This window comes from Phaethon lepturus, unplaced genomic scaffold (assembly GCF_000687285.1).
Source record: "Phaethon lepturus isolate BGI_N335 unplaced genomic scaffold, ASM68728v1 scaffold45960, whole genome shotgun sequence".
In the NCBI taxonomy this organism is placed as follows: domain Eukaryota; kingdom Metazoa; phylum Chordata; class Aves; order Phaethontiformes; family Phaethontidae; genus Phaethon; species Phaethon lepturus.
This window is the reverse complement of record NW_010513474.1, coordinates 22576-34539: the sequence shown is the minus strand read 5'-3', so window position 1 is coordinate 34539 and position 11964 is coordinate 22576. Positions and strand designations below refer to the sequence as shown.

The 11964-nt window shown below is 37.7% G+C and overlaps 1 protein-coding gene across 1 annotated transcript in view; it reads left to right on the top strand.

Moving 5' to 3' along the window:
* The first annotated feature begins 135 nt into the window (after positions 1–135).
* Positions 136–11964, top strand: part of PUS10 (pseudouridylate synthase 10) — a 29739-nt gene continuing 17910 nt past the window's right edge. The window contains exons 1-5 of the mRNA XM_010290189.1: positions 136–261; positions 1841–2104; positions 3177–3263; positions 8971–9005; positions 11464–11571. Of these exons, the coding sequence (XP_010288491.1) occupies positions 136–261; positions 1841–2104; positions 3177–3263; positions 8971–9005; positions 11464–11571 (620 nt within the window). The remainder of the gene's footprint in view (positions 262–1840; positions 2105–3176; positions 3264–8970; positions 9006–11463; positions 11572–11964) is intronic.

Here is an 11964-nt window from a genome sequence, read left to right as displayed (position 1 = left end):
AAAAAAAAAAAAAAAAAAAAAAAAATCCAGTGATTCTAAATAATGGTGCAGTTAAGTGAGTCCTTTTATTGTTGAATTGCTGAATTTTGTTTATTCTAAGCTTCTTTTCTTTTTTTAATTTTACCATTATCCAGGATGTCTTTGCTAACAGAAAAGGACAGACCAGTTGTTCAGCTGTTACTGAACACTGGCACTTGCCCACGGTGTATTTTGAGGTTCTGCTGCGTGGGATCACAGACGCCTTACAGACATCCATACAAGGTTTGTTCTTTGTATTCCTATTTAGAATGTGTGAACATAGATAGGCATGCAGTGTTCTTTGCACTACCTTGGAGGAGAACAATGGTGTACTCTTTGCCTGAGAGGAAAACGCTTTGCAAAATGAGTTGTAAAAAATGACTGCTGCTACACTGTGCAATTTTGAGAAATTACAAGAATTGTAGAATATAATAACTGTGGATTAAATGTTAAGTTTGACTGTGAAAGTTGCTATGTATTCTCTGAAAACACCAGAAAACACGGCATGTTAGCTTCTGCACAGCGTGGTTTTATCACTTTCGAAGCAGAGCAGCTATGACTGTTCCCTCTGTTCTTTTTCTTTTAATGTAGTAAATAGTAAAGGGGCTGTGGGCAGTGCAGCTGATGCAGAGGAGGAACTATCTATGCTCCAGACTTTTCGCCTTGTACTTACTTCTTCTTTCGGCAGAATTGGTAGGGGGATGTAACTGAAGAATGGTGGAGCACAGGTTAAGGAAAAATCTTCCTTTTTCAGTCAAACGTAGTGTTACTAGGCATCCTTTTTATCTGACCTTAGTGCTGAAATTCAGCGTTCTTCACGTTTTTCCCAGCTGTGCACGATCGTTCTTGCCTTTGTTCTTGTATTAGATATTCCTCTACTTGGTTTTGGCTATGTGCTCCTCCTCCATATTGATTTTCTGAGACCTCTCTTGTTGTGTAGGCCAAACAAACATCTCCATTCACCTAATCCCTTGTCTTTGTGCTTGCATCTTCTGGTGTCTGTCCTGATTGTTTCACCTTTGTTCAAGTTTAGACTCTCCAGAATTCATCTTTCACATCTTTCTTCCTTATAGTTTTCCATTTTCTATCAATCATTTGAGACATGTTCATTCTGTGTGCCATTTTTTATTCATTTGCATCTCTATGTAGTTTTTCTCTGAGTTGCAACAACACAGTGACTGCCGTCTTTGTTACTGAAGACCTTTTAATAAATCTTTCTTTCTGAACTATGTCTTGCCTCTCTCTCTTATCCTTCCTAAAGTTCAGACACATGCAGGTAATTGTTCTCTCTCCTCACCAGCACATCCTTTAATTTTTGTAGGCTTCTCTCTTTATATGAAGTTCTTCCTCTGTGTATTTAATTTCATGCTCATCTGTATCTGCTCTCATTTTCTTCTCATACTGTAGTAGTTTACTCTCTTCCTAGTCATCTGGGCTAATGGAATGGGAGGAATTAAATTCTAACATAATCTAAATGACAAAACAGCAATAAACACCTATTTTCATTGAATAGCGTTGGGGCCAAAGATGAATGCATTTCTGCAAGTCGGGCCTGTAAAATGTTTCCACTCTTCTTGGATGATAAAGAAGTCTGTTCAGCAAAACTCAATTTCTCTGGATAATGTTTGAGACAAATACATCTTGGAGCTTTTTAATTGTGTAGATGTTTTTTGGTATAAATTCCAAGTTATTAATTACATACACTAAGGCTAAACTGGAGTAGTTAGTACTGCCTTTCAGAATTGTGTTTGTAAGTGCTTGTTACAGCATTGGAGAAGAGAGGAAAAAAACAATAACAGTATAATTCCTCTGTTTGTGTTAGGATTTGATGAAGTATTTACAAGAATTTCTGAAAAATGATGAAGAAAAAGAAGATACAGTTTGTTTTGATGTAGTTGATCCACCTTGTAAGAGAATCAGACTTGAACACACAGAAGGGCCTGATGATGTGAACCACAATGGAGCACTCCAGCAGGTTCTTTTGGTTAATGATGAAAATACTGCAATGGAGAACTTGGCTGTGAAGGTTTGCAATGTGTGTTTGGGAATTCTTCAGGAGTTCTGCGAGGTTGACTTTGTTAAGAAGGTAAGTAACCAGTACTTAACGTTTATGTGTACTCTTATTAGAGCTTGTTTATGCTGGGGCCCACGGTATAGAGCTGGTGATTAAAAACACCGTGCAGTTAAGCAACTGAGAGAAAGATCAGCGGAAAACAAACCGAAACATCTACCTGTTTTGAATATTTGAAATGTAGATGGCGCCATTCAGCTACGCACTGCTCCTCGAGACCGTTTGCATTCCTCCTGTGCCGCTGCGAAAATAAAAGTTGTCGCTCTGACCACATTTTACCCTGGCCTTGTCATAACATATCTTCATTAAAAAAAAAAAAAAGCAGTGCAGGTACAATGGAATGACTGCTAGGAGCACATTTTCTGAAGAAAAGGACTAGCCACATACATAGTTACATGAATTTCGGAGGTAACATGAGGTTCAGCTGCTTGGATTACAAGGAAAACCTCACTGTAAATGGTGACCTCTCTTCACTTTTCTTATGTGAAGGGAAAATGAGGAGGCATCAACTACTGTGCTCTTCAGCGTAACTACATGTTCCTAATATAGCACGAGTCCGTCTTTACAATGTACTATTATTTAGAAAACCACAGAGGAAAAAAATGTTTTGGTCATACAAGAGGTTGTAGATAACGGAGAAAATATGAGTTAGGAGAGAACATGGGCATGGATTAATATTGTGGATACCTGTTCCTGTCTTATCCTGGGATCTTAAACATTTTTATCGTCACAGACTCCTATCAGTGCCATGAAGACAGACATTCTCAGTCAGCTGCTTTAGCCTTTGGTCATTGTGCTGTAATTCACTGCACTAAGATTTCAGTATACAGTTGATCTTAGCCTTAGAATAGCGAGTTTGCTTGTTTCATAGCAATAAGGGTACAGTTTATGAGTAACTTTTTTAAACAGAACAAAAAAGCTTATACTTCAGTAAGTTGTTAGGGATTACTGTTGTTTGTATATTCGGCATCTGTCTGAACGTGTATCAACATGGATTTACAGTGATTACGCTAGAATAAAGAATACCCTAAAACATTATCAACTCAGTTCCATTGCTGTAGTTTAATTTTAAATCCTTCTCTTACAGGTGTGCCAAAAGGTTAATTCCGCAGACTACCAGTTCACTAGTTTTGTATTTTCTGTGTCGCTACCCCCACAGCTGTCTGTCAGGGAGGTAAGTGTTTACAGATATTTCTTCATAACTTAAATGCATGTTAAGGAAAGTAACTGTGGAATGTACAAGCTGGAGGTGGTTTGATTTTTAATTGATAGTTTAAAAAAAAAAAAAAGTAAAGTCTGCTCTCCTTTTCCTTTTTGGCGAGTAGTATTTTAATTAATAAAGTGCCTGAGTCACTTCAGTTTTCAGTAAGCCCAGGAGTTACTTTACATCTGAAAATCTAAAAGGAGTTTCTTTAAACCCTCGGTGTATTGTTCCCTTTGGTACAGATGCCAGCTCTGCTTTGTGGATCTTGGAGAAGGAACTGCACAGCTGGTGCCTTTCCTGAAATAAATGATAATTGGTAGTGCAGAATACAAATGAAGGAATTTGAAGATGAACTCTTTAACTATTCAGCATTTTAAATGATGTGAAAAATACGCATTTTAATAGTCACCTGTCTTGGGCATTGTTGAAAGTCTAGACTTGTAAAACTACATTTTATAGCAGTTGTAAAACTACTGATTTTGATGGCAATTTTAATCAAACTTGAATTGTTTACATTCCAGTCATTCAATTACAGAGGATAATGATAATGTGGAGGAGTGTATAACCCTGGCAACTTTTTAAAAAAAAAAAACCTGAGGGAGAAAACTAAGCATAATATAACTTGATCAATAAAGCGACAACTTTTGCTTAGTTGTGAGATATTTTATGACGTTCCCCTGCTTTCTGGTATAACGTGATGCCAGGGCAACATGTAAACCTTTACGATAGACACCTGCTGTGGTAAGATGTAGTAGAAGCTTCAGTGAACACGGCAGAAAGAAGTGTAGGTCTTCTTGGATTTATATGTAAACTTGTGGTGAGGTCTGTTCTCATCCCACACAGTTTGATTTGTTAAACAATCTACTGTACTTTTTGTGTTGATTTGTATTGTTAGTTCTGGCATCTCAGGCAAATGCCAGTGTAATAGCTGTGTTGTGCTAACGTATATTCTACTTCAGTCGTCTTGAACATAAGATTCTCTACTTCCCATGTGAAATTAAGCATAGTCGGTGTGTTTGCTTCAGCTGCCACTGTGTCTGGTAAAATGATTCCAGAACAAATTGCTTTGCGCTTTCTGGCTGGATGAACTGCCCTTATTCCCATTTGATTTAATGGTCATACAAAACATGAAGTATGTCCAAAAAGCGCTTTCAGGCTAGATGTGTATATGGATGCATGCGTGTGTGCCTGTGATGCTCTGTAACACTCCAAATATAGGTCAAACTTACTCCAACTTAGGACATATGTAAGCTTAGGTGTTTAAAAAAAGAGAAGCCTTATTATTTTTAGGGTACTGTTGATCAGGTCTTTTCTGTTTCCAGTCTACCTTTGGTAGTCATTACTGAGACCTCCCTTACTCCATTCATTACAGCCTCAATGAGCAAAAAACAAAGTGATGCACAGAACCTTTTGGCTAGAGTCCCAACTGCAATTCCCGTGTTATCAAGTTCTTAATACACTTCCATTATGCATCTTTAGCTTGACAGCTATAGTTTATCTATCTTAAAAATAACATCTTCCCCCACCCCCATAGCATAGCTATATAACGACGGAGGCAAGGAAAGAAAAATTTGATGCTATTCTTCCTCACCCTCTGTGAGTCTTTGCCAGAATGCCTCGGTAGAGGGTGTTATTGCATTGCGGTTCTAGCTCAGTGATGTTCTCACACTAATCTGAACAAGCAGGGCAAGTGTTTCTGCTTTTAAGGCAACCTTGTCTGTAAGTGGGAGCAAAAAATGACAGTTTGCTTCAGAGAGTTCCTCTTACTGATTGAAATGTTGATGATGCACTGAGACTGTGTGGACTGGGAAAACTGACTTGGCAAATGCAGTTGGTAAACCTAGATTTATTACTTTATAATAACTTTGTCTTCTGAGTGCAATGAATTATTAGTTTGATAACAGGGATGAGATGTAATTTTTAACCTGTCCATCTGCTTTATTCAAGGCATCTTGTCCTTATGTTCAAGCAAACAAACAATGCTACAGTGCTTGGTACAGCCAAGGGAATAGAAGTTGTGGTGTTGGTCCAGAAATGAATAGGTGGAGTGAGACGAGTGAGTGAGAAGCTCCAAAAACAGATCTGTTGTCTTTGGAAACAGTTTTGGTTCGTCTGGGAGCCAGTCTGCATGAGGAAGTTCCTGCTGTCCCTTCTGTTCCATCCCTTCAGTCTTGCCAAATGCTAAACCAGCTGTTTGTGTAGCTGTGCTCTAACCGAAGGGGTGGAAATGGGTGATGGTGGAGAAAGCAGCTCTTTAAAATCATGGGAGTTTATTTGCCACCTATCTGATTGTCACTTCAAAAAATAGTTGTTAAAAACAGTTGCTGTTTTACAGTTACGGAAAAGCAGCAAGTAATAATATCTGCAGATATCTCAAATATCGCAAAATGCTTTATGTTGAAGAGAGGTCTTTTGTTACATTCTGCTTTTAATTCTTTGAACTGCATTGTACAAGAACATACATCATTTTATCATAAAAGGACACCCCAAAGACAGCCTCCCTCCCACTGACCTTTTGTGTGACACACAGATTTTCTCTGACTTCTTTTTAACAAAAAAAAAAAAAATCAGAAACTGCCTTTTACTATTACCTCCAACTAATTTAATTATGACAGTTGTCATCCTGCCAAGTCTAAAATGTACAATAGGAGCTGAAAAAGAGTGGGGCATAAAATTTGCATTTGCATAGTATTTGTATCTGTAATGCAAAGAAGCTATCATCTCTTTCCACAAGTAGGATATTTGATTAAAATAAATCATAAATAGAGGAGTCCCAAGTTTATGTCAGACAACTATATTAGAATATGAAGTGAGTCGTGCCCTTCAAAAGGGTGACTGTTAGCTATGTCTGTAGTCTCAGTTGTGATCCATCATCCTGGTACTTGCTACAAGGACATTGATGCAAATAGCATCTGTAGTCATTACTCCCTGTAGGACCGTGTATACCTCATCGTGGAATTCCCCATCTCGAAGCTCTTTTTTAATACAGTGAAAAAATGCTGTGGCTGGGATTGCACATGGTATTTCAACTGTTGCCACTGTGATCCCTCAGATAGCATTAGAATAATATCCTGCAGCTTGTAATCAATATAGTGCCTGAGCTAGTGTATTTCAGAAATATATTTGCTGTTAAGCATTGCCCTGCAGGCTTGAGCTCTGTAATGAGCATTTTTCATTTTCAAACCACTTCACAAACATAAAGTAATTATGAAGTAGAGGGATCTGATCCCCTGCTTCACATACAGCTGGGAGAGAGTAAAGCAGGGGAATGAAGACATAGGAGTAGAGGGGTTTGGCTGGCTTGGTGGTTGAATGTGATTTGGAATTTGGGATCATTTGACTTCTGTGCTCACAGTACCCTAATCTATTGTTTCCTCTTAATTGAAGGGGGAAAGTAATTTCTTTCAATTTTGAAGTCAAGAGAGAGGAGATGAAATTTGACCTGTGGTCTCATTTTAGCATAGTTACTTATATGCAGAAGTTTTCTCTATTTTGTAATTGTACCCCTGTAAAACAGGGCAAAGGAGTGAGATTAGCCAACCTGGCTGAGGACCAAACGTACATGTGCTTTAAATCAAGGCATATGAGATTTTTTTAATTGGCATTTGTCAAACACAGATTTCTAGACCTGGTTCTATGGTTGTCATAGTCTCTAGTTCAGAATTATGTTCAGAATTATTCAAGGAATTTAAATTGGAAACTATTTTTATTTATGATTTTATCTGGGTTATTATGCAAACAAGATTACAATATACTTCATGGTGTTTTGTGAAGCAGTCTTACTCATACTGTGTACATGTGCAGGGTAATGAATCACAGTGAATTTGAGTAAACAGTATTCCATCAATACAATTACATTTATTTTGTTCAGTAGTGTGCTGTTTTGTGTATCATGTATCTGACAAAGTTCGTGTTCTCACTCCACCATCCCTCTTTCCCCTTAATATTTCTAGCAGTGCTTTTAGAATTCCCTCATTCTTTTAGATTTACCAAAGGAAGGATAATGGACATTATTTTGATTGAGTTCCTCTATCAGCCTGCAAAAGAGATCTATGATGTGGTTCCTTCTGATACCAATGAAAAGGTGTCATTCTGGTTCTGCTCCTTTAAGTTTGAGGCATGTTTTCAAACCTCTTCATTAGAATAATTTCCTTGACAAAGAACAGTAATTCTTTCGACAGGGTTTGGGGAGAGGTTATTCTTAAAGCACCGTATATGAAGAATAAAAGGCAGGGAAGAGATTTAAAATTCTGAAGAACTTAAATCAGTGGTGGTCACTGCTTTTGAGATACCAACTCTTTTGGACGTTGCACGTGTATATGACAAGCGTATGGAGTCAGCTTTCTCTGACATTTCACTAGTAGTCTGCAGTACACAGATCAAAACCTACTCATTTTTATTTTTCTCACTGTTGTTTCAAGCCAAACAACTTGGGTTTGGAACAAGAGTAAGTGTGTCCAGACTGTGTATTGACAGTACTGGTTCTATTAGTTAAGTGTTGTCCTGCCAGTCTTAATGTATTTTGTTGATATTGTTAGTAGAGGAAGAACTGAGAATGTTATTGTTGTTGCTTCATTGTAGGAAGTTTTGAGGGGAGTTTTTCCTCTTCTTATTAATTGCTTTTGCACTGATAGGCTTTCTGTTGAAATGGAAATGTTGTACAGGTCTTCTGAACACCTGTGTCTGACATCAGGGGTTTTTTTCCCACTTAATCAAAAACCTAATACAAAGATCCTTTGAGGTCCAAGTTGAAATTCTGGTTAACTGTAATGCAGTTCAATTTAGTAAGGTATGTTTTCGTTGTGGTGCAGAGAATGGCAGTCACTCTTGGCCCACACAGAGGCAAAATTTAACTACGCTGAAGTAATAGATCATCTTGTAGAATCCATATGTCAGTACAAAAAGTGAGTGAGGCTGCAGAGAGAGGCACCTCTAAACTGTTTGGCTCCCCAGAGCAGAGTGTGGGAAAGATAGGCTGCTGGAAGCTTTCAGCATAAGCAATGTTTGGAAGTCTTCAATTTCTTGATCCTTTTTAAATTTTGTTCAAGTCTTTTGCAGTTTTATTTATATATATGATGTATTTTAAGTTTACATATATGTATATAAATATATATGTTATATATGAAATATGTATTTATATAATGTACATTTAATATGATTAAATATGGGGGCAATCCTCAGGGAAAAGGTTTGTGATTACCATAAGACCAATATGTCTTTTATTTAATGTTTTTATAATTATAACTACTGAATTATTTTTTTATTTATATGTCAAGTCCGTTTTCATATACCATCCATTTAGATACTTTTTTTTTCCTCTGTATGGTAGATAACTGCTATGTGCAGTTGACTTAGGCTGTCAGAGTCTTTTTCTAGTTACAGTGTTAATAGGAAATTTCAAAGTGTGTTTAATGCAGCCTGACCTTTTTTTTAAAGCCAGATAGGATTTGAGGTGAATTGCAAAGTGATGTCTTACAAATAAAAACAAACAGCAATTTTATCTTTCCACTTCTAAAGCAAAAGATAAATTAAAATCCTAATACTTCTTTTTTGTCCTGAGTTTTTAAAACATTTTCCCTTCTGCTACAGTCTCTCAAATAGTTGGGAGTTTGAGCCTTAATTTCACTTGCATTATTTTTTTTCTCTCTTCTTCCTGGGTATGGCTGGTGACCTATAGCGTGCCACTTGGCTGCTGGTAAAACAGGAAATGGGGTGAGTAATTTCTTTTGGCAACCTTCATACCAGTTCCATTAGAGAGTTCTCCAGATTTAGAGAAAGGAGAAATACTCTTACTATAACTTTTTTGCAGCATAGTAGAAATGAGAAACCGCTTAATGCAGTGGACCTAGATACACGTATGTTAAGAGAAAATTTTAAGCAAGCGATTAATGCTGTATTTTCGAGGTCAAGACATTTGCTTTCATATAATATAAAGGTACTTCTGCTAAGAGTTGTGGAATATGTAGACTCACTTCCTATGTCCTTGGCCAAGATTTTAACCTTCAAAACTAATCATTAGGGAATTCATAATTGGGATGTACTGTCATTTTATTTGTGGGGTTTTTTTATTTTTATTGTCCATAGCTTTTGCTGTATGTCTGACAAGAACTCTTTTATATAGACGCCATCTGTCTATATATGTTGAGCAGGAAAGAAGTTGATTATATAGTCTTGTTATGATACTGTTGTCTGGTTTACTTGATGCTTACAACAGATCAGATGGCAACTGGTTTGTTGGTTTTTTTGGTTTAGTTACCTGGTTTGACCTTAATTGGGGTTTCTTATCTCTTTTGCCTCAAAGTGTGATTATAACTAGGACATGGCGTTTCAATTTGGAGTGCAGGCTGTCTGTCCAACTGTACAGCTTTGAGTTAGCTTGATGGTCCTGAGAGGTGCCATGATGCCATCTGTGAGCCAGAATCTGCTTGTATATGGAAGACATAATGAAATATAGACCTCTTCAGGTTTAGCTTACATTAATAGTGACTGAAAATTGTTAGTCAAATAATGGTGAAAAGTCAGCAGTGTAGCAAGAAAGATATCAGTGCAGTGGGTGCAAGCTAGTTTTGACTCTTCTCTTCTTTTTTTGTACCTCAGTGTTTTGAAATCATTTAAAGGCTTGATTCTTTGTCTACTCCAGGACACTTCCATTCCTGGCCAAATGAGAACATATTAGAGCTGTTTTGAATGGATAAGTTGCCTTTGTGGGCGAGAGGAAAGAAGTCCGCTTGTCTCACAGTTAGTTGAGGATACTGAACTAGTCTTTGGTGGAAGTCATCTTGGCTGAAAGTACCATTTCAAGATAATCATGGAAAGATAGACTAAAAGGTGATGAATCACTTCCTACTTTGAGACTAATTTAAAAGCAATTGTTTCATTAAATTGCTTGAGGGAGGATGAGACCCTGTAGGGCAAATATTGCCCACATAGCCTACCGTTGGTGCCATTTGTAAAGGAGGACACGTGCTTTGCTCTGTAAGTTCCCAAACAAGTGGTTTGAAATCATATGCTGGTATCCTTACAGGCATCTGCTCCTTTTAATTTCTCTCTCTGTAGGCAAAGACAACAGGAGTCGAGGCCTGGTCTTGTTACCTACAAAGGTAGTTGAACCTGTCCCAGCAAGGTCAACTGAGGTTGTCATCTGGGCTATTCCTTTTAGGAATTTGTGCCCACTGGAGTTCATGCCGTCCTTTAATGAAGGACTAGACCACCCTTTTAACAATAAAAATAAATCTTGTAATTTTGTTGTTGTTGTTAAACAAAGGATTTTTGTACATCTCTGTTTCTCAGCTCTTCTCTAGGTAGGCTCTGGAAAGACTTTTGCAACTTTTGATCTACCATGAAGCTATGGTATGAGCTTCCTCAGTGCATGTTCTTTTACACAGGAAAAAAAAAACAAACAACTGTTTTTAAATGTTAGTGAAAAAAGCACTGGCAAATGGAGACAGGGCAAAACAAGATATTATTTAGGCTGGAAGCTGGGTGGGAGGCTCCTTTAGCAAGTAGCACAGGTGCTGCCCTGCAGGATCTAGATACTCAGTTTACTCAGCTGAACTAGATGTTGATTTACTATCAGAAGGATCTTGCCTCCATCTGCATGTACCTTCTCTCTTTCTTGTGTTAATGTAAGTGCTTATGTGACCACTCTGAGAGCTGGTCATCTCACTGATCTGGCTTTTTTGATGGATTTGCTTTAAATGGGATCAATGGACTGGTATTACTTACCAGCCATGTAGTGTCAGCATGCAAGTGCTGGCAGGGATGGCTGGCCCAGGAATGCATGGCCAGAGGCAGGGAGGAGGCAACATAGTCCTAAATTTGCTTGAGCTTGACTGTAGCTCAAGTAACTACACCTTTAGCTACTTGCTGCTAAACTCTTACATGCTTATTGGGAAGCATCTTACTTGGAATCTCGGTATGGCCTTAATGTTTCCTCACCACTTTGTTAATTCAACACAAAGATTCAGTGCCATTATAGGAGGTCTTGGAACAGCCTTTCATTCTTTCATGCCATGGTCTGTGTGCTTAGTACTTTTGTCCTTTTTTTATTTGTGCATTGTTTGTTTACCTGGGACTAGTAACTTAAGTTTGTCTTGAAATACTATATGTCATGTATCTATCTTTGACAGACTCCTGTGCAAGTTATTATTTCTTTATGTATGTGATTCAGAAAACTGGGCCTTTCCTTGGCAAAGGATAACATTGTTCAGCTGAAAGAAGCTTATAAGTGGATTATTCATCCCCAGTTGTCAGAAGAGTTGTTTTTTTTGATGGAAAGGTGTCGTATAAATAAGAAAACACTTTTTTTCTCTCTGTTTTTTTAATTTTTTTTTAATATGTGTTGGTATGTGTGTATATATATTTATACACTTATATATATGAGGGGGGAAAATAAAAACATATACTGTTTTACCCTCATTTAACAGATAAACGATTTGTACTGCTCTTACATTCGCTGTAGGGGGAAGCAGGGGGGAAACTCTTTTAACCAGAGATCTCCAAGTCTCAGTGCTGAGGGGTCCAGTCTTCATTTTTGTACATACAGATCATTGCATCTTCTGAAACTCTCGTAGTCTTTTGCTAAATCTCTTCCTCTTGGGCTGCCATCCTCCTTTTAGCAATGAGACTTCTTTAGTTTTCTCATTTTCCAGGATCTGTTTTCCAGAGGCTA